We start from the raw sequence: 20,761 nt of genomic DNA, 5'->3' as shown, positions 1-20,761 counted from the left end.
CCTGTCGCTACCCTACACCCTTCTCACGCCAGATGCATATAACCCAGCACCCAGCGCTCACCTTCTCCCATCCACCATGACCCACCGCTCGCCTCCTCTTGGCCCCTATGACTCTCTTCCGGCCCACGCCGGACCTCTCCGCCAGCTCAAGCTCCTCCTCCTTGTCACCTCTGTCAATTCCTTCACCCAGCGGATCCTCTCCTACCTCGACCATCTCGGCTTCCAGCACGTCTCGGTACAGCTCGCTCTCAATGATGACGCCATGCTCTCGGCTGCCGAACAATGGCAACCCGACATTGTGCTTTGCCCGTTCCTGACGAAGAAGCTTCCCGCGAGCATCCACCGGAAGGCAAGTGATTTTCCCCGAACAGGGAATTGTTTCGGAAAGGACCCGCGCTGACATGATCCGCGATCACAGTGGATCACGCTCATCATCCACCCGGGACCTCCGGGCGATGCCGGCCCGTCGTCGCTCGACTGGGTCCTGCTCGGTGACACGGGCGGGTCGGCAGCGCCTCCGGCCGTGTTGGAGTCCATCCCGGTGCCTGTCCCGCAGCGATCGCACTGGGGAACGATCTGCTTCCAGGCCACGGAGAAGCTCGACGGTGGCGCGGTCTGGGCATGGGAGCAGTACGCGTTGCCGCGGATCGGGACAGTGACGAAGGGCGAGGTGTACCAGCGGTACCACTCGGCGGCGGCGACCGCCGCCGCCATCCACGCCCTCGTCCGGGTGTATGAAGCGACGGCCGGCGTCGACAAGTCTCGCTGGATGGAGGTCGTTCCGAAGGCCGAGTGGCAGACGCGGTGTGTCTCGCTGGGCTTGCCATTTCTTGGTGGAGTGACGCATGCACGGCCGCTGCTGCCGTCGACGCAACGTCGACTCGACTGGGACAAGCACACGGCCGAGGATGTGTTGCGGATACTGAACGCAAGCGACTCGCAGCCAGGCGCGATGGTGAATGCGCTGACGCCGGACGCCAAGGCGTCGCTGTTTGTCTATGGCGCCCGGCTCGAGACGGGCTGCGTCCCGTCCCGGCTCACGACGTCGCTCGGCTTTGCGAGCCTGGACGCGGTGCCGAACGGCAGCGCCATCGCGACCCGCGACGGCGCTGTGTTGATCAAGACGAGGCGTGGTACTGCGTCTGGTGTCTGGATCACCCATGGTCGAGTCCCGCGTGGCAAGGACAGGCCGATGGATCCCAAGATTCCCATGGTCGAGGCGGTTCGTATGAGCGGGCACGGCAGTTTTCTCAAGGATGTTGAGGAATGGCGAGTGGACGGCTGGGAGGACGGCTGGGAGGACGGCTGGGAGGACGGCTGGGAGGACGGCTGGGAGGTAAAGGTCAAGAGCGTCCGGGGTGAACGAGGCATCGCACAACTCGTCTACTGGCAGTTTTACAACGGCGCGTTCACAACCGACCACTGCCGGAAGCTTCTCTCGGCGCTCCGGTGGGCGGTCGACCCCGCGCGGGGCCCCGTCCAACTCCTCGTTCTCATGGGTGGCAGTTACTTTTCCAACGGAATCGCTCTCAACACGATCGAGCACGCCGCCTCGCCTGGCCAAGAGACATGGGAGAATATCAACGCGATAGACGACATTGTCTCATTTTTGGTTTCTGATGTCGTCGACGGAGAGGTCTCGCTGTGCCAGCGAGGTATCGCGACGGTGGCATGTGTCAGAGGGAACGCTGCTGCAGGCGGCGTCGCTCTCGCGGCCGCCTGCGACGTCGTTCTCGCCGGGCGTGGTGTCGTGCTGAACCCGAGTTATCGAGCGATGGGACTGCATGGCAGCGAATTGCACTCGTACGTACCTATGTTATATACGAAGGCTCACCCCGCCGTAGCTTCTCCTACCTCCACCGCTGTGGTCCGGCTCGTGCGGCAGAGATGTTGGTCGCGATGAAGCCGCTCAACAGCGCCATCGCCGAGTCGTACGGCCTCGTAGATGGCCAAGTTGGCTCGGCGAGCGACGGCGACAACGAGCCGCTGTTTGTCGGCGCTGTCCGCGCCATCCTCGACGCGGACGTCGGGTCATCTCCGTATGGGTGTGCTCCCTGGGCGCGGCCGGAGAACGCCGCCGCGACGGATGGCTGGGTGGAGGCGATGTGCCAGGAAAAGGAGCAGTATTATACGACTCGGCGGACATTCCCGCCGCTGCAGCATTTCCGAGACGAAGAACTCTCCCAGATGTTGCTCGATGCGTTCCATCCCGTTCGTTCCAAGCGGTACCACACGAGGAGGTACAGATTCATTCGCAAGATCAAGCCAGAGGCGACACCGGCCCGGTATGCGCTGCATTGGGACGGGCAGGACGAGGAGGATGGGCCGGCGTTTGACGATGCGCCGGGCTGGAAGCGGGGCGAGGAGTGGTCTTGGGTAGACTTGCCTGTCCCGGCGAGTCTTGCGACGAGTGAATGTCTTCGTATCCCGCTGTGGGAGGAGGGTAGCGGGTCGGATGAGCCCCTGCCCAAGACGCCTGTTGATTGCGCGGCGACAAGGCGTTCAATAGGAAGCAAGCGTCGCTCGGAGGCGTGCTGCAAGTCAAAAGTGTCTGGAGGCCAGGAGACAGAGTGGCCTTGTCTCGTGACGGGCGAGGAGTGGAACGGGTTAGTGACGGTTAGCAAGGCTGGTTAGTACTGCAGACGGTTGGTTAGATTGTAAAGTTGCGAGACTAGACTATGCAAAGGGTCACAGCTGCATGACGGTAAGGATGGTTCGTAAAAGAGGGAGCGTGGGCGACTCTGGAGTTTGTCTCGAGCCCAACGCAGGCAAACGATCTACCGCGCCTTGTCGAACCCTTTCACAGTCTTGCCTTGGTTCTTTCGGAAAAGCTTTCTTCTTTGCTTCCACATATGGGTATAGAGGATATACAATGCTAGGAGCGTCAGTCTCATCTCGACGCAAGATGAACCTACCCGGCCACCAGATAATAAACAACCCAGCCCGCATGGCCTCCAAAACACCCCATTGGTTTAGACTCATGCTGCCCTTGGCTACCCACCAGAGTATTTCCCTGCCTGCTTTGCTCTTGATGATAAACTCTCTCACGTTTCTGGGCAGAGCTCCGATAGCCTTGCCAACAGCCTTGCCGACCAGTGGACTGATGGGAGGTAGGGTGGAAAAGGAGAGAAACGCTTCGGATCCTGCACCAAGTGGATAGAGAGGGATAAACGTTGTATAGCGCAGGTAGTTGAGGGCGGGAGACGAGACGGAGAGGAGAGAGAGTGTGTAAAATGTGTAACGGATGACTTCAGTCAATGACCATGCGAAGAGCATGGTCGTGAACAGAGGAGAACGATGGGTCTATGCCGTTCAGTCAGTAAAATCAGGCAAGGGAAGAGTGAAAGCAAACCACAATGTGAGGAACAGCTTCAACCACACCCCATACGGTCCAAATCCTACTCGCGACCTGCGCCGCGACAGTCCCTACTGGACTCCTTACCCATCCAAGTCCCGCATGAACAACTTCTAAAACGGCCAGCGTCTGCGTCCATTTCGTCCACCATCCGAGTCCGTGGAAATCATAGGAGCCCTCGAGGTGATGGATGGCACGAGCAAGGTATTGAGAGTGCGAGTGTTGCAGAAAACGAGGAATGAGTTTAGAGACGAATGATCGCTGGTCAATGGCAACGACACGGGGAGTCACCATGAACCAGAGGGTTAGGATGAGAAGGTGGCCCCATAAGAGAGCCGAGAGGGTGTTGTAGAGGATGAGATAGAGTTGGATAGAGGAGAACTTTCCAGCTAAGCCCCAAATCAGCTGCCATCCTATACTGTCGAGACTTGCATTCCTTGTCTTGACCTTTTTGACGCTCGACGCGTTTCTTGTCCAAATCAGTCTTGAGAGAACCAGCCATTTCGTCTATGCTCTATCGAGTTGAAGCAAGTTCGCAAGCTGACTGCGAGCGATCTTGTCCTTTTCTGCTAGTAATAAAAGCATTATCAGTATGGATATCCAAAGAAAGATGAGCGCTGAAGGAAAAAGAAATATCAACTTGCATGTAAAAAAGTTGTTGAAAATGATAGGTAATGAATAATAAATGCAAAATAGAAATTGAAATGACAACACACATCCACATGGACACCACGTTTCGGCTTTTTGCTACATGTGATTTGATGTAATGCATAATATACATAAATCGTTTGTCCCCTCTATTGCCCAAATCACTACAAACCGACGCAAGCTTAAGCAGCCTTGATTCGCTTGCCAATTTGGGCTTGGAAACCAGTTTTGATGGCCGATACGGATCGTCCTGTTTTCAACATTAGCAATGCTACAACGATGACAGCCACGTACGAGAGCCACACGACTCGCAAGTCATAAAGTATAACCTGTTTTCTTTTTCCAGGATGGTATCGGGAGATTTGCAAATCTTGCAGGTGACATACTCGACTGAAGCGCCTCATTAGTTTTGCCTAGCCAAACAAAGGCAAAACATACCAATGTACTTTCTCAAGACATTCTCAATTTGCTTTTGAGTGAATTTGCCCTTCATGATCAACCTCTGTGAACCATCGACACTTCCAGTTGTACCCAATTCAGAGTACAAAAACAGAATAACATGCTCTGGCTGTCTCCTCATTCTTCTGCAGATATCTATGATGTTTGAAAACGTCGTCTTTTTCGCTCCCTCTCTTGCAACTTGCGGCGGAACCATCGTGTATTTCCTCTTTTCTCCTGCCAGTTCTGGGTTGTGGGAATGCAAGAGCGAAAAAAAACGTTTGAGTAGCTCAGAGTAAGTCGGATCACGATTCTCCAAGACCCATGGTTCTTGACCACCATCAACAGCGTCAGTCTCGTGTCTCTTTGCAAAATTGTCCTCTCCAAGGTCGCCTTCTGCGTCAGCAGCTTGGTCAGCAGCAGCTGTTTCAGCTTCGAGTTCATTGAGCTCCTTGGAGAAATCGGTCGTTTTTTTTGACTTTTTCTTCTTCATAGGAATGTCAAGACCATCGACAGAAGTAGGTTCGGCGGATTCCTACAAAATCGTTGGTTATACCATCAAACTGCTAGCAAGCAAACGAACAAGATCAAGAGGGATATCCTTCTTCTTCTTTTTCTTCTTCTTGATATCCCCAAAGAGCTCTCCATCTTCCTCTACAGGCTTCTCAGCACTAGCTTCGGCTACATGGACAGGGTTTGGAGCAGGAGATTCGGCAATAGGTGTTGGCGCTTCTTCTAGAACAGGCTCAGCTGCAAGTTCTGGAGCTGGGGATTCTTCAGAAGGCTCTACTATAACGGCCTTCTTCTTCTTCTTTTTCATGCCCGCGAAAAGATCTACGTTGGGATCCACTGTCTAGTATTAATAGATGTATCGTATACATGGAAAAGTTGCTTACTTTCGTAATTGTAATTCAGTCTTACATTACAAAAATCGAATACAAAATGGCCAATCTGTATCAGTTGCAAAATGGGTGTCTAAATAAAATAAGGTATTTCGGAAAATTATGAATGTGGCAGTTTTCATATCCGTCCTTGTATTCCCTTAACCATTTCATCTCAACTACAATTCATTTCAAGCTCGCTTCATTCTCAACTCATCAAAATGTTTGTCCGCTCCGCTCGCCCAGCCATCGCAGCTACAAGGAACGTTGCTAGGCAGCAGCAGGGGATGGCGACCCTTAAAGAAATCGAGCAGAGGTGAGGATAGAAAGTCTTTTGCTTCGGCCGTAAGACTTATTCGTTGCAGGTTAAAGTCGGTCAAAAACATTGAGAAAATCACAAAATCCATGAAGGTCGTTGCTTCTACAAAGCTCACCCGTGCTGAAAAGGCTATGCGAGAAGCCAAAAAGTACGGCGCTGCTAACAATGGTACGTCTACTTTTCATCTGTGACCATTTCTGACAACTCGCAGAGCTTTACAAGCATGCCGAAGCTGAGCCTGAGTCTGAGCCAAAGATTCTTTACGTTGGTATCTCTTCCGATGGTGGTCTTTGTGGCGGTATCCACTCTTCTATTTCTCGATACATCAAAAAGGAAATCGCGGCCAAACCTGGCTCCCTTGCTGTTGTCGGAGACAAGCCCAAGGCTCAACTTACCAGAGCCATGCCAGGCGCTTTCAAGGTCTCTTTTAACGGTGTTGGCAAGGACGTTCCCACTTTTGCTGAAGCTAGTGCTATTGCCGATGAGATTGTCAAAAACGGCGGTGACTGGGATGTTGTATGTAGGGTCTTGTGTAAGAGCAAGAACTATGCTAAACCTTTAAACACAGGTTAAGATTGTTTCTAACCACTACATTTCTGCCATCTCTTATGAAGCCGGTACTACCACTGTCGTCTCTGCTCCTGCCCTTCGAGAGGCCGCCGGCTTCCAGCAGTATGAAATGGAGGAGGACGTTTCTAAGGATCTTGCCGAGTTTGCTCTCGCCAACGCCATTTATACTGCTCTTGTTGAGGGCCATGCCGCCGAAATTAGCGCTAGGAGGACAGCGATGGAGAACGCTTCCAATAATGCTCTTGACATGATGAGCTCTCTTCAGCTTCAGTACAACCGTGGTCGACAGGCTGTCATCACAAACGAACTGATTGATATTATCACTGTGCGCCATTTTTTTCCGTATTTGAGACGATACTGACTTTCTGAATTAGGGTGCATCTGCGCTTTAAGTATGGAAGGCAGTGGAGAGACGGTGAACAGGATTGACGTTTAGAAAAGGGAAGAATCCTTCTCAAAGCAACGAAATTCACATCGTAGCGTGATGCCAATACATTAAAGAAGGAATCAAAGTTACCACAAGACATTCAAAACGTCACGATCTTGCAAAGCATGGTTTGAATCATTGGTCATGACGCTGATATAGAGGAAAGGAGGACCACTGACTTTGAATTTCTAAATTAACAATCACTAACAGATATTGCACCCCAGGCGAAAGGGCCCGTCTGACTTAAATGATTAGAGGGAACGCCAGTTCAGCTATACCTACACCAACTACCGTTCACCACCAGCCTTTTGACTCATTGAAGCGTTGGAGCGGCCAACGATTGAGAACGACCGTTCACAAAGGATACCCACTGGGACAAAAGAGCGTACACAAAGACTCGACAATTCGATTCATCGTAGGGATATATAAAGCTCTGTCCTTTTAAAACTCGTCATTTTATGGTTTACAACTTATCTAGAACTTGAGCTGAGCTATCAATACAAAGACACACAAAGTCTCTTAGAAAACACAAGAATTAAAATGGCTGATGACAAGAAGAACGTGAACAATGAGAAGAAGGACGTAGTGGAAGATGAGACTAAAGACGAGAAGAACCTGCCGTATGTTTCATATTCCGGTCGAATCATTTTCCAGCTCTGCTGACACAGCCATGCACCAGTAACGTTTTCATTAAAGTCTCGGTTAATGGTAAAGACATTGGTCGTGTGGAATTCAAGTTGTATGACGATGTGACACCAAAGACAGCTGCCAACTTTAGAGGGTTGTGTACCGGCAAGGTGAGTTTTGTTGATTTATGACGAAAAGATGAAGAGTATTAACTGACAACTTGTCTCTTGTTCATCTCTACCCGCCTTATACGTACATTCCTTTTACCCACAGAAACCAGATGATACTCCCTTGCCTTCCAATTTTTCTTACAAATCCAGTCCGTTCCACCGTGTTATCCCAGGCTTTATGATCCAAGGCGGCGATATTGAGCGACACGACGGCACCGGCGGCGTTTCGATTTATGGCTCGAAGTTCCCTGATGAGAACTTTGAGAAAAAGCACGATAAAGCGGGATTGCTCAGTTGTGCAAATGCAGGGTCCAACACGAATGGAAGTCAGTTCTTTATCACGACGGCAGACAAGTGCGAATGGCTCGAGTACGTGTTCTGCTTTTTTTTGCAAGACGGTTTGGGAATGCGCTAACCAAAGTGTTTCCAAATGCAGTGGTAAGCACACAGTCTTTGGAGAAGTTGTCGAAGGCATGAGCGTCGTCAAAGAGATTGAATCAAAAGGTAACAAGGAGGGAAAACCTCCTAGGGATAAGATCATTATCTCTGATTGTGGAACTGTCTAATGTGTCGTGCTTCCATTTTCAAACATAAAGTACATCCCAAATGGAAATGCATATTCTACACATGCCGTGTATTAAGCCCCTCTAGTTAACATTGCTCAAAATACATACAATTATAGCTAGGCAAACCCAACCAATTTTGGATTGCAAGCTGCAATCATATATTTGGCATATGAGGTATTATCCTATGGACTGATTATCGCGCATCTAGGTTACAAGTCTATTATTGACATTTATGTCGTGTTTGATCAATATTAAAAGTTTACCTTGTATCTTGAAAATCTAGAAGATCAGATCAACTAGATTTTACCACTGAGGTTTAGGTGCTTTGACAGTGTATCCCACAGTTTCACCAGCCCCTTGGGATTTCTCAATGCGAATGTCAAACACAAGTCCTTCTTGAGAATTGTATTTTACAATGGTATAATTTCGACGGTTTAAAGCAAACTTTGAAGGTATCAATTAACTAGGCGTTCTCTCCCAGTAAAGAGAGATACGCACTTTTCGTTTAAGAGCTTTACCATCAGTATCATGGGCAAACAAAGGTATCATAGTTTCATCTGTATTCTCATGGTCTATCAACACCATCAGCACTGACCACCGTCCCTGGGTAATCAACTGCTTACGAAGTGTGCGGTGTTTGTGTCCACCGAGTATGTTAACCATCGTGGCAGCTCCAGTCGGAGGGGGGGTGTTGACGATGGCGCTGGTGATGACGTTCAACATATATCTGTGATCCTGTTCTGGTACAAGCCCCTTGCCATTCTTGTGTTTCTTTGTAAACAAACATCCGATCGCCGCCAAGTGCACATCTCCACTCAAAAATGTCACCCGTATGTGCATTTCCTTAGCGAGTTTTTGGCAGTCGAGGACAAGCTTGTTGCGTTCTTTCTTGTGCGTGTTAGCACACCAGTGGTCGTTCAGGTCATCAAGAAGCTCAGAAGCTTGATTGAATTTGTTAACCATACCGCCCAGACCTAGAGCATTGTGACGAGCAAGAACGTTTACAGGGTTGTATTTCATCCCCAAAAAGTGCTCAAGGAATGACATTCGTGGGTAGGCTAGATGAAGGTTGTTAGTGTTTCACTTCAATTAGAATAAAAACAAGACCTGCCGATAGGTACACCTAGGAGCATCACCAATTGCTCAATGCCAACCCCTTGCAGTCTTTTGATTTCTCCAAAAACCTTGGAATAGGTCTCAGGCCTGACAATTTCGTTCAACTTCCTCTCTGCTCGACAATCTAACGCAAGCATCGCCACTTTGGGACCAAGGTATACTAGAAGGGAATGAGACTGATGGGGGATCCAAGGACCATTCTTGTCACCAAGGATAAGAGATTTGATAGGGTGAGTCCCCGGTGCGGGATCTGTACCATCAAAGGGGTCGTAGATGAAGAGTTGGAAAAGAAGGAACCACTGATATACGTTCATATTCATTCAAACATTGTATGATTTGGGCTTACAAAGTATCCTCTAGAGCCAATGTACGACATGACAGCTGCACTTTGTGTCTCATCATCATATGTCCCAAAACCATCTAAGAAGTCGTTAGTTTGAATCACTTTGAAGTGTACAACTCACCAATGAGATCATGATCATCCAGCATGTTGACCATAGGGATGGTAGCATTAGCCCGGCCAAAAGCATTAGATCTAAATATTTTGCAATAATGATTAAAGCTTTTCAAATGAGTAAACGGCAGGTGGTTAAGCAGTGACAAACTCACTAGAATCTGTCAATGGCAAACTTCATCTCTTCACTTAGAGGGAAACCCAGCTTGCTCTTCCTATCTGGCGCATTGATCCACCCTTGCAATTCGGGCTCCCTTGTGAGGGCATCACAATAGATCTGATCGCCTCCTCCCACCATACAGTGAAATGCCTGATTCTGATGCTTGAGCAACAGATCTTCCCAGACCGGGTCATAACCTGATGGGTAAGGACCTTTGAAATCATCAGGATTGACACCAGATGAAAACCCGTTACATGAATGAGCCGCCCAACGAAGGTTTTGGCCGATCGCCGGAATGACAAAGTCCATCTCTGCTCCATTGTTGAGACGGTAACGAACAGCCATCTGTATTCGCTGGAGAGGAACTTCAATGATGAACCTGTAGAAGCCCATGTTGCCTTCAGGAGATGGATAGGTAAAGATGTTTTGCGAGTGAATAGTAGTAGGCGGGAGAAGAGCTATTTCCGGCTCATGCAGAGTGGGCTGCTCATCGGATGGTGGGGTATAAGGATGGAATGTGAGAGAAAGAGCTGGTGGAGGGTTGAGTATCGATCCCCTAGGCTTGGATCAGCTGGAAAAATGTAGAGGTAAACAAAGCTTACTCATTGCGGAGAATGACCATGGCAGCACCTTGCCAAATATTGTCCTTGACGGTGTAATAAGCCAACATGGGACCACACATCAATTGAAGGTGAGGATTCATGCCTCCTTGTACACTCTGATGTCTCTCCATGCCGGGTGCATCACCATTTGAAACTCGAGGCCGGGTCGCTGGGTCAACTCCGGCGTTCATCTGCCTATAATTCATCACTTCATCTGCGGATGGGCCAGGAGATGTTTTGGTGCCGCCGGCTTCACCACCTATCTCTAGCGCACCCTTGTCAAAACCACTCGGCACGCCGGCATCCTTTTTGCCACCTTCCTCATCTTTCGTGCCTTCAGCACCCGCCTTGCGAGACTCTTCCGTATTGGCATTAACATGTGGAATATTGTGCACACCTGATCCAGGAACTGTAGGTACGCCTGTAGGCGGTGCTTCACCTTGCTGTTGTGGCGGTAGTGCCAGTGGCTGTGCTGGATCGTTGAGCGACCCAACCACCTCGCCTTCACGGTTGGTCACAGCCGGCTGCTTCTTGTCATGGAGATAGGTGTGAATGTGCAACGCTGGGTGGGCATAATACGATGCGTGGGATGCCGCAGCGGCATCCCTCGCCAATTTCTCTGCTCTATGCTTTGTACGTGTAGAAGTGTAATCCCTAATGCCATAGTCAGTGACTGTACAATTTCCGTCAATGACTTACATTTCAAAAGCAAAGAGGGAAAAAGAACAAACAGTCAGAAGAAGCAGTTTATAAAGTAGTCATTCCGTGCCTGGTCAAAGCGCGACATTGCACAAAGCCAAGAAACCAAAGGAGTTTGGATAAAATCGAATAAATAAAGTCCGAAAATTCAGTCTCAGCCCAATATACGAATTGATGACGTCATCAGTACTGCCAAGATTAGTCAGTTCATGGCCGGCGTTTATTTCTTGCGCAAAATGTCAAGTCGCCATGTATGGAGCATCATTTCTGGTGGCTATGCAGCGAAAGTAAAAGGCAGGTGGTGGCTGGATGGTGGTGAGAGGAGAGGGTGAAGTGGCGCGGAGAAATGCAGGTTCGTTTCTTCTGCTTTGTAACTTGTAATGAAGAGAGAAAAAAAAAAAAGTAAAATGGGTAAAAAATAGAGTCGCGAGAAAATTTGTGCATTTTTGCCCAAAATTTGATGCCGATAATTCCTACCACTTTTCTCTTCTTTTTCTTCTTTTAAATTTACATCTGTTGGATCGCTTTATAACGCTGGACAACTTTACAACGATTCAAACCTGCCTGTAAGCAAACATCTCCGTCACTATGACATATACTTAAGTTGTGAAAACCGCAAGCATGCCTCGATATATCCCCCTCTCCCTCTTGCCTTCTCAAACTCGGGCAGGCGTTCGCATACTCTCCTCAACACCTCTGGTCAACCCGCTTCGTCAGCTTCCATCACCATCGACCATGCTTTTGTCTCGCAATGATCTCCCACCAAATGTCAGAGTTCAAGAATGGGTTGATGGAAGGGGAAGGTGGTTTGGTGTTTCTCAAAGAGATAGATTGGGTGGGAAAAAAAGAGTCAATACTGGACTTGAAGCAAAAGGGAGAAGATGGGGTGGACTGAAATGGGCAATGAGAGAGCGTTAGGCTTGGTGACGATGGTGGTGGTAGTAGGTTCCAGCGATGTATCGACTTGAGTGGAATTTGGGAAAGGCTCTTTGCAGTATTCGCCAGGACGACTGTTACATAATGCGACTGAAGAAAATAGCGATGCTTGTCGACTCGGGATGAGTAGTATACATACACGCATCATCTACCAAGATTTGAGTCTCCAAACAGGATCTTTCCTCGCTTTGATAATCGAATGAACTCTGTTCGAACGTCATGGTCATCAATGGCACTATAGTTTAGACATAAGCAAAACGGTTATCTAAGCGCTTGCAGTGTACATACCGATGAGCCAGCTCTCCACGATAGGTGATATCTTTCAGTTCCTTAGACGCCATCACTATGCCGATTATAAACGTAAACAGCGAAAAGAATGCTTCTGCTATGATCTTCACGATGCCAAATGAGCTGTCAGTAGAACCGACGCGTGACTTGACATACCGAAAATGGAAGTTTCAATGGCGATTTTCCGAGAGTTTTCATGGTGGAGAGATCTGTAGAACAGATTCAATAATGATCATTGCTATTCAACATGGATTTGACGCACACTCATATGTAGAGAATGCATCTAAGACTATTAGATTGTATTTCAAGATTGGCATAGACAGAGGTTGCTCACCATGAAACAGAGCCACACAGGCAACCGCCACGAATATACAACCAACGGTTGCAGACATGTCGTATAGCGTTGCTTTGACGTATCACTCAGACGGTATTTGAATTTTCGTTATATTATGTCGGACTGGAATAGTTATCAATAGTTAACAATGCAAATACCAATAATAATTGACATTTAAAAAAGCAGCAAGTTGTTAACATCGGAAAATGGGAAAGCAAAAGTGGAGGTAGAGCCCGGGAATCAGGCTCACATTGGTCTTGAAAGCTTCATCTCTTATGGAAGAAAAAAGTCTACTTCACTGAATGAAGCTCACAAATACATATTGATACAAACGTATGGGAAAGTTCTCAATCTCGGATTTTCTTCTTGTCCTTCTTTCTTTTGTCGCCATTTTCCTTCTTCTTTCTGACCTTGACAACTTGTACCTCAGGCACACTTTTCACCGGAATGTCCGCTTGGCCAATCTGAGTTTCATTGTTATCTCCAGTGTCATGCGCCACTCCATTCCCGATGACGGCATTAGACCTGGAAGGAATTTCTTCTTCATCTAGCTTATACTCTTCAAAATGATTTACTCGGGAAGGTGCTTGGGAAAGGTCAATATTAGCAAGACCAGAATTCGTACTCGATATTGTATCCCTGAGCTTTGTTGTGGAATGTGCCAGGTGAGAAGCGCCTTCAGGTAGCTCGCCAGTCCTGTCAAATATTGGCTGGGGCTTTTTCTCTTTCATCTTAAGTTTGGGTTCTGATGGTTCTGCATCTTCAGCTAAACGAAAGAAATCAGCAATCCGCAGGTTATCAAGGGTTAATTGTGGACATACAAAGTAGATCTGAATCGTCAAGCTTGACAATGGGAATGCTGTTCACGTCATCATTTTCCCTGTCGTAGAGATAATATGGATCGTCTTTGTGTTTTGCTCGGCGAGCAGCTTGACGCTGCGACTTTATGAGCTGTTTGCTTTGTGACACAAAGAAAATACCTACCCTCGCCCTCTCAGCTTTGTCTTCTTTTCCTTCCTTGCCTTTATCCTTCTTATTTTGGCTTTCCCGCAACACCCTTCTAAGTTCTTCCATACTTTCTCCGCCTCCTGTACCAAGGTCAAACGCAGACTTCTCATCTTCCTCGCTGTTCAGCTCTTCAAGCACTGGCCATCCTCCTCCAGGCACTATATCTTGATCCAAATTTAAACCCGGCGGTAAGGGCACCGAAGACTGAGCATGCGTCGCTACAGCATTGAGTGGATAACAAGTCGATAACGGCGGGAAGATGTACAAGCTTTTTGGGTATGAAGGCTCGCCTTCATCCTTTTCCTGTTCATCGGACTCAAATCCGCCTTCCAACTCTGGTATATTTCCCTTCTTGGTAGGTCGACTTGAGGCTGCCTGACTATCCAAGTCAGCCTTAACGAATCCTAATAAACCTTGGATCTCTGCTATACGCTCGATGACTTCGATTTCGCCTCGCGAAGAGCGTTCATGATCTTTGAGACCAGAAGAAATGGACGCGACAAGATTGTTAGCTTCGTCGAATTTTTCAGGAGACCAGGAGGCAGAGACGGTGGTGCAATAGAAGCCGAAAACCTTTGCGACGCTTTGGACCGCCATGGCGTTGACCGTTGAAGAGGCGAATGGAATGAGAAGGTTAGATATTGTTGAGAGCGGTGATGAGAGTTCAGATGGGTACTCGCCGCAGACAAAAATGGCTGCTTCCAGCAACCCACCGGCTGACTCTTCTTCGTCGTCAACTCTATCTCGAAATTCGTCATCCCCAATGATTTTTTCCAACAAACCAACACCATGAGATCTCACATCCCTCACACGTCCAATGATATCAAGCACCATTTGTTTGATTTGAGAAGATACATTGACATGGGAGATGTATGAGATGTCAATGAGCATAGACAGGGTCCATTCAAAGTCGGTAATGTTTGCGTAGGTGTTGTAAGAGAGAATATTGAGTAGACGAGTAGTAAGAAGGTATCTGTATGCAGATGAGCTTGATGGGTCTTTGCTTCTTGCTTCTTTTCCATCAACACCACCGGAAGAAATTGCCATTAAAGAAGCAGTAGCAGAGGGAAATTTCTGATTAGCTTCTTGGGGCGCCAAGTGTGACAACAGTGTGTCAGCTATAGTTTGCAAATTATCTGGGTTAACCATGTTGGTAGCCAGCTCGAGTGCACGCATACGAATGGATACATCTGGGTCGTTGAGGGACTCGAGTATTTCAGTTTGAAATTCGGCAACCATTTGTGGATGAGTGGGGATGATTTTGACCATGGCCAAAAGAGCTATGTATCTTACTGCGTTGGCGTTAGCGTTGTTGAGACAAGATGGGCCCAAATACCAACAATTTTGATCGCCACCTTCATCTCTTAAATATCCTCCCAGTTTTTCCACGCAAACTCTTGCTAATGCGTCCGCTTCCATTCGATCTGGGTCAAGCATCCCACCCACAATACAAGTCCTTACACATTCATACAGGAGAGATATGGCTGCCGTGTTTGATATAAGTGAAGTTATCGGCGGTAAAAGTTTACGGACCAGCCGAGATTCTAGTGGGGTCAATATCGCAAACTAGATAGTTGTCAGTATAATCTAATGCTTTGGATTTCGATGTTTGAATACACTGACCAATTTAACAACTTTAATGAGCATCCAGTTATTATTACTCTCTGTCAAAATTTTAAAGAGCTCAGGAGCAAGGGGCAAATAGTTTTTCCCTCCTTGTCGTCTCGCCAGCTCCATGACAACCCCTACTGTAGCTCCAACCACACCCTGGTCATCGTCCTGCAACCTTTCTCTAAGCCTCGAGAATCCTTCGCGAAGACCCTCGGGAAAGGCTTCCCAACACGGCAAGAGACAGAGCACGGCGCGCTTGCGAATTCTTGGAGACGAGTGGGTAAGAAGATGCAACAGGTCTGGGTGCAGAGATGTTGACAGAGAAGGCGACAGGGATAAGAGATGAGGTAGCGCCGTAAGCGGAAGTGGAGGAAGAGACACATATGGCGACAAAAGATCCTACAATGTTACTCGTGAGTTTGTCAATATTGTGCATAGAGGCATGAATACCTTTTTGATGCCGTTAACAGTCAAGACAATCTCTTCGGTGTCGCCAGAAAACGCCATAGGAGCTGCAAGATAACCAATTTCTAGAGGTTTTAAGGTCAGCGCTGAACCCATTTTGTTATATAGATACTTGCGCTTCAAATGATAACTGGGAGAACTCATGACCTCCACAACATGAAAAGCAAATCCAGCAGGAGGTGGTATAGGACACAGCATCATAAGCTTTCAAACATCATAAGCAAACATTTTAAAGACATCTTGAGACTCACATAGCACATCTTGATAACACCCTCGCCTTTCAGAGCCATATCCTTACCTTTTAGCTCCTCCCTAATCTCACCCATAGCCTCAGCAATGAAGGCATCTTCCTGGGCTTCTGAGGCACCCTTGTGTGCTCGCAGACCTCTAATAAGATCTTGAAGGGTACGCTCAAACATACCCGACTACCTTGTTGGCGATAGGGATATGAAATGGATTGAAAGATTAGAATCATCCAATGATATAGCTAAAGATCTTTGCGGCAGACTGACGGGGCGGACATCGCCGAAAAATGTACATATATTACGTAAAATACATTCGGCTTCGAATATTGAGAAGATATGATAAAAAAGTTGATTCAGTGCAATTTATGTTGGAGATAAGATAAGATATGGAGGTGGAAAGGCTGGTTAGAACACAGATATCAACAACGGATCTGGATCCGCCTAGAGAACTGGTGCAGGGTGAGTTGAGCTACTATATTATTAACATTCAATGTTTACTTTAGATATGCAGGTGTCAATAATGGGGAGGTCCAATTGCTTCAAGTTGTTAAGGCTTTAGGAGAGTTTCTAACGTCCCAAGAAGATGGAACACGTCTCAATGGTGTGTATACGTCAAGGCAGGATCTGAAAGCTTGACTAGTTATTGACAAGAAGGAATTAGGCTTGATGTTCTTGACTAACCTCTTGGACGCTATATCTCGCCCCAAGGTTACTCGCCAGGCCAGTATGCTTATCGGTTATAGACCAACTAGATCACCGCTGACCATGAAAGCTACAACGCTCGTCCAGTTCTATCTGTCAAAGTTGGACGACTTTGATTCACTACCACCAGCTTTGAATGGTCTTACCGTTCTCTCGAAATTGGCAACATTCGATGATGCTATGGCAGTGGAGGTGTACCATGCGTATGTAGTACTGGTAGCCTCTGGCTTGTGCTTACCTGATCTCCTTCAGCATAGTGGAAAACATAAATATAAAGGCATATGTCCAGGCGACAAGGCACCTGGTCTATGTCCTTTTTGATAGTTTACTGACTTCGCATCGAAATGGTGAGTAATCTTCGTTACAGTTAGAGATAAATAATTCATTACCAATATCCGTTTAGCCTTGAAGAAAATGGGTTCTGCTTTCATCAACTCATACATCAAAATGGTAGATGGCGAAAAAGACCCTCGTAATCTTATGCTCCTCTTCTCCCTTGACCGTATTATCCTTCTTGAATTTGACGTCCACGATCACATAGAAGATTTTTTCGATGTGACTTTTTGCTATTTTCCCATCTCTTTTCGACCTCCTCCAAATGATCCATATGGCATTACTGCAGATGATTTAAAGGTGGCCCTACGAGAGTGTATGAGTGCGAGTCCATATTTTGCAAAAATGGCTTTACCCTTGTTCTTGGAAAAGTTTGCTACCGCAACAGGGCCCGCAATGGTATGTACTTTCTATTGTATAACATGAGAAGGAGATGACGATCCGAGTAGAAAGATCTTATGCTGTCGATGGCAGCTTGTTTTCCAACATATGGGGCTGATGCTCTTATCGAACGAGCTGCTGAGCTGTGGGAAGGTATCAAGACTGAGATCCTCTATTCATCTGATCAGTCCGTTGAATCTGCAGCCCTGACAGCACTTGAGTCGTTGATGCATACACTGTATCCAAATGAAAGCGACAGTGCAAAAGGCTTGGCTCAAGATGTGATCAAAGAATGCGCAAAGATCTTTGAGGAACCTGACAAGAATCAGGCAGTTTGTGCAACAAATATAATTGCTGCCATTTTCAAGGGATCGCGTAGGATAATTATATATGGTTGAAAAGACATCAAGCTAATCAGTTGACGTAGCATCAGCAGGCAAGTTCGCCCTTAGTCAGATATTACCACAATTCATCCGAACATTCAACTCTCCTTCCCTTCCTTCTCATCGTGTGCCTCTGTTATCGTCTATATCTTCCATACTCATTGCCTGTCAATCTGTCTATACCTCTTCAACTCGTTCATATGAGCTGGAGCAGAGCTTGAAACCTTATCAAAATGATTTGTTTGATATCTTGAGGGAGGGTCTACGCACCGAAAGCTTAAAACGGTCAGCTATTAGAGGTGTCGTCGCATCGGTAGGATTGGAAGGATACCTTGAAAAATTCAAGATTGAAGAGCTTGTTAAAGATTTAGATGACATCCTTGTCAGCGACGAGGACTCCGGGATTAGGTATGCTCCTTTTCATCCTTATCAGCTTTTTGGCTAATGAACTGGGCTCAAGGCTGGAAGTCATACAAGCTTTAACTACAATATCCACTCATAATCCTTCGACAATTGAATCTATCACTCTTCCACTCCTCTTTCACAATCTTCCTGATCAGGCGCCTAGCCCTCAAGACTTTATCGCGCGTGAGAAGTATCGCTCCATCTTGGATTCTTTGAACAAACTCTGTATACAACCAGCTTTGTGGCAGACTATGATTGTCAGAATCACTACTAAGCTGGATCTTCTGACTTCATCTGCCAATGCAACATCAGCTGTAACGGATGTGGAAACGGATGAAGTGAACGAAAGGGAGTGTAACATTGCTTACGCTTGGGACCTGTTGCACTGTTTACTAAGCGTCCTTAGAACAAAAATCAAAGCCAAACATGTGGACGTTGCGAAACACTACGATGAGCTTATTCCCCGATTATATGGATTTGTCATTCATGCAGGGCAGAAACAAACAGGACGCAAAGAAGCATTGTTTCGGGATAGGCGGTTACTGAGGATTGTGGCTATCATTGGTCGTGAAATGATTCATGAACTTACTATCGAGTGAGTGTCAATGTTGCGGCTATTTTTATTTTCTTCCATTATATCGAGACCTAGCAGCTGATAACACATAGGAAACAAGCGAAGCAACTTGATTTGATCTATGCAGCTTTTGAAAGAGGTGATATGAAGGAGTTGGTATTTGAAAATATTGGCATCCAGAATGGTAGTCCATTGCGTGTAAGCTCTTTGTTTTATCTCGGATTCCTCTGGCCCCATTCAGAATTAAATTATTCTAGGTTGAGGCGCCCCAATCGGAACAAGACCTTTTTGCCCTATATTCAGCTGCTTTTCAAAGTTTGAGTTCAAAAACACATTTGTCTCTACCAAACTATCCAGAATATCTGAATGGAAAGTTTCATTGGACGATTAATGTTGCCAAGGATGACTGGCAGGTTGCTTGGGGGGTGGATATGATTTGTGCTTTGGTCAATAAAAAGGAAACTGGCACGTTCACTATCATGATACGATAGATCTCAACTGATATTGCCATTGTATATTAGAGCTGAACAACACACTTGATGTCGTTTTAGAGAAGATGTGGGCTCAAGTGCAAGATAAGAATCTTGAGCTTAAAGTTCGTCGTCGCTGTCTTTTAATTTACCTCCAAGTAAGCCTGCCAATCTAATCTTTGACCTGACGTGGTTTACTCATGGCTTTTGGCGGCAGATGATAAAAGCGCTTGCCCTCTTAAGTCAACCGTTGGCTTATTCAGCTCTTGAGAAGGTCATTAGTATTCTCAGCCTGTTCAGTTTAGATCCTGAGCTAGTTCAATATGCTGCCGAGGGATTTGGGGTCCTAGCCAAAAAAGGCGACGGGTACTTGATAACAAAGGTATTTCCTCTTGTTTTTTTATCCTCGTTCACAGTACCTGATAAGATGTTCTATTGTAGCTATTGTATGCACAAAAACTGTGGAACTTTGTGTTACCAAGATTAATTGAAGGCGACAAGGAAGCAAGTGGTACGTTATTCTACCTTTACTTTTTAAAAGATGTTTCTCGATAAATGGTTGATTTGGTCAAATAGGAAAAGAGAGAACAGTTTATCTGGTAGCATTTGCTTCTCTCTTGCCAGTTGTACCTGCTTCATTGTGTATCTCAGATCTCACTGTGGTCAGTAACCTCATTTGTATCTTCTCGTATGAAATTGGTGTTGACAATATGACAGGTCCTTCCTCTGATGCTGCGTTCTCTTTCGCTCTCTTCTCCGCAGCAACGCATCAATATCATTCTCGCCCTGATATCGATTTTCGAAACCCCATCATCGCCAGCCACCGATTCACTTCTTCACTCTTCAGCAACTGCTCTCGTCCAATCCCTCCTGTCAACGTCGCTTGTCGAGACGGATGTCCCAACATCTGCAAAAGTAAGGCAGTCAGCATTGACAGCTTTAGCAGTGATACCAGATATAATTCGATTCGAAACTCTGCACAAAGACAAAGGTCAGGTTATTAAGGAATTGGGTAAGGCTGTGGATGACAAAAGCAGAGACGTCAGAAAAGAGGCCGTTGAATGTCGGGCAAAATGGTTTAGATACGGACAGGCGACATGAAGCAGTTGTGGTCCATTGGACAACTGTGCTTGAGATTGTATGGCACAAGAAAGAGTAGACTAGTCTTAGTATGCTGACCATTTTCATTATCATACGAACCAGTCCGCAGTAACAAATATCAAGATGATAGAATAGAGCAGATTTACTTAATACCTCCAAGTATATTAATGTACCCAACATAGCAATTTATCCTGTTCAGTATATTAGAAACAATCGTACAGATACGTGCTCTCATTGTCTATATCTTCCCTTTGATTTGGCAAAATCCTCTCATGGACGACCAAAGTTTGTGTGATGACATGGTGTGTTTGCCTTACCCCTCTTTCAAGAGATGCATAGAGAGAGCCTGGCATATTTTACCACTTCTTCACTCATTGATGTATCTCTTGGGTGAATCTCATCAATCGGAACGAATAACGATTAACTGGGGATCCTGTCAAAAATGCGAAGCTCTTTACCTGCCAAACAGTATGCTTGTCATTTCGCAGACAAA

The 20,761-nt window shown here is 46.7% G+C and overlaps 10 protein-coding genes across 10 annotated transcripts; 5 read left to right on the top strand and 5 right to left on the bottom strand.

The window, feature by feature from the left end:
• Positions 1-76: 76 nt before the first annotated feature.
• L203_102209 (uncharacterized protein) lies at positions 77-2,634 on the top strand (the record flags this gene model as incomplete). The annotated part of the gene is made up of 3 exons (XM_066211636.1): positions 77-349; positions 419-1,889; positions 1,946-2,634. 3 exons carry the CDS (start codon positions 77-79, stop codon positions 2,632-2,634), a joined length of 2,433 nt encoding a protein of 810 aa, XP_066067733.1.
• Positions 2,635-2,688: 54 nt separating this feature from the next.
• On the bottom strand, positions 2,689-3,857 carry L203_102208 (uncharacterized protein; the record flags this gene model as incomplete). Its single annotated transcript, XM_066211635.1, has 3 exons — positions 2,689-3,303; positions 3,356-3,744; positions 3,788-3,857. 3 exons carry the CDS (start codon positions 3,855-3,857, stop codon positions 2,689-2,691), a joined length of 1,074 nt encoding a protein of 357 aa, XP_066067732.1.
• A 328-nt stretch (positions 3,858-4,185) lies between these two features.
• L203_102207 (uncharacterized protein) lies at positions 4,186-5,261 on the bottom strand (the record flags this gene model as incomplete). Its single annotated transcript, XM_066211634.1, has 4 exons — positions 4,186-4,253; positions 4,298-4,393; positions 4,442-4,976; positions 5,025-5,261. 4 exons carry the CDS (start codon positions 5,259-5,261, stop codon positions 4,186-4,188), a joined length of 936 nt encoding a protein of 311 aa, XP_066067731.1.
• Positions 5,262-5,543: 282 nt separating this feature from the next.
• L203_102206 (ATP synthase F1, gamma subunit) lies at positions 5,544-6,603 on the top strand (the record flags this gene model as incomplete). Its single annotated transcript, XM_066211633.1, has 5 exons — positions 5,544-5,638; positions 5,688-5,809; positions 5,853-6,157; positions 6,210-6,536; positions 6,586-6,603. 5 exons carry the CDS (start codon positions 5,544-5,546, stop codon positions 6,601-6,603), a joined length of 867 nt encoding a protein of 288 aa, XP_066067730.1.
• A 575-nt stretch (positions 6,604-7,178) lies between these two features.
• Positions 7,179-8,001, top strand: L203_102205 (uncharacterized protein; the record flags this gene model as incomplete). The annotated part of the gene is made up of 4 exons (XM_066211632.1): positions 7,179-7,258; positions 7,318-7,435; positions 7,539-7,804; positions 7,872-8,001. 4 exons carry the CDS (start codon positions 7,179-7,181, stop codon positions 7,999-8,001), a joined length of 594 nt encoding a protein of 197 aa, XP_066067729.1.
• Positions 8,002-8,304: 303 nt separating this feature from the next.
• Positions 8,305-11,216, bottom strand: L203_102204 (uncharacterized protein; the record flags this gene model as incomplete). The annotated part of the gene is made up of 9 exons (XM_066211631.1): positions 8,305-8,445; positions 8,500-8,573; positions 8,625-9,059; positions 9,113-9,416; positions 9,464-9,537; positions 9,582-9,679; positions 9,727-10,287; positions 10,334-11,006; positions 11,201-11,216. The coding sequence occupies 9 exons, from the start codon at positions 11,214-11,216 to the stop codon at positions 8,305-8,307; spliced, it is 2,376 nt and encodes a 791-aa protein (XP_066067728.1).
• Positions 11,217-11,341: 125 nt separating this feature from the next.
• On the top strand, positions 11,342-11,950 carry L203_102203 (uncharacterized protein; the record flags this gene model as incomplete). Its single annotated transcript, XM_066211630.1, has 3 exons — positions 11,342-11,384; positions 11,436-11,598; positions 11,653-11,950. The coding sequence occupies 3 exons, from the start codon at positions 11,342-11,344 to the stop codon at positions 11,948-11,950; spliced, it is 504 nt and encodes a 167-aa protein (XP_066067727.1).
• Positions 11,951-12,112: 162 nt separating this feature from the next.
• L203_102202 (uncharacterized protein) lies at positions 12,113-12,648 on the bottom strand (the record flags this gene model as incomplete). The annotated part of the gene is made up of 5 exons (XM_066211629.1): positions 12,113-12,203; positions 12,257-12,360; positions 12,413-12,465; positions 12,519-12,539; positions 12,591-12,648. 5 exons carry the CDS (start codon positions 12,646-12,648, stop codon positions 12,113-12,115), a joined length of 327 nt encoding a protein of 108 aa, XP_066067726.1.
• Positions 12,649-12,937: 289 nt separating this feature from the next.
• Positions 12,938-16,093, bottom strand: L203_102201 (uncharacterized protein; the record flags this gene model as incomplete). Its single annotated transcript, XM_066211628.1, has 8 exons — positions 12,938-13,356; positions 13,412-13,526; positions 13,575-14,890; positions 14,939-15,164; positions 15,222-15,608; positions 15,660-15,739; positions 15,791-15,878; positions 15,926-16,093. 8 exons carry the CDS (start codon positions 16,091-16,093, stop codon positions 12,938-12,940), a joined length of 2,799 nt encoding a protein of 932 aa, XP_066067725.1.
• A 212-nt stretch (positions 16,094-16,305) lies between these two features.
• Positions 16,306-20,268, top strand: L203_102200 (uncharacterized protein; the record flags this gene model as incomplete). The annotated part of the gene is made up of 16 exons (XM_066211627.1): positions 16,306-16,378; positions 16,431-16,520; positions 16,581-16,643; positions 16,692-16,824; positions 16,874-16,968; positions 17,025-17,353; positions 17,404-17,710; positions 17,763-18,126; positions 18,179-18,718; positions 18,790-18,895; positions 18,955-19,162; positions 19,219-19,325; positions 19,385-19,549; positions 19,609-19,678; positions 19,744-19,829; positions 19,885-20,268. 16 exons carry the CDS (start codon positions 16,306-16,308, stop codon positions 20,266-20,268), a joined length of 3,120 nt encoding a protein of 1,039 aa, XP_066067724.1.
• Between the last annotated feature and the right edge of the window lie 493 nt (positions 20,269-20,761).

The sequence above is a fragment of the Cryptococcus depauperatus genome, chromosome 2 (genome assembly GCF_001720195.1).
Source record: "Cryptococcus depauperatus CBS 7841 chromosome 2, complete sequence".
Classification (NCBI taxonomy): Eukaryota; Fungi; Basidiomycota; class Tremellomycetes; order Tremellales; family Cryptococcaceae; genus Cryptococcus; species Cryptococcus depauperatus.
This window is presented reverse-complemented; position numbering and strand designations above follow the sequence as displayed.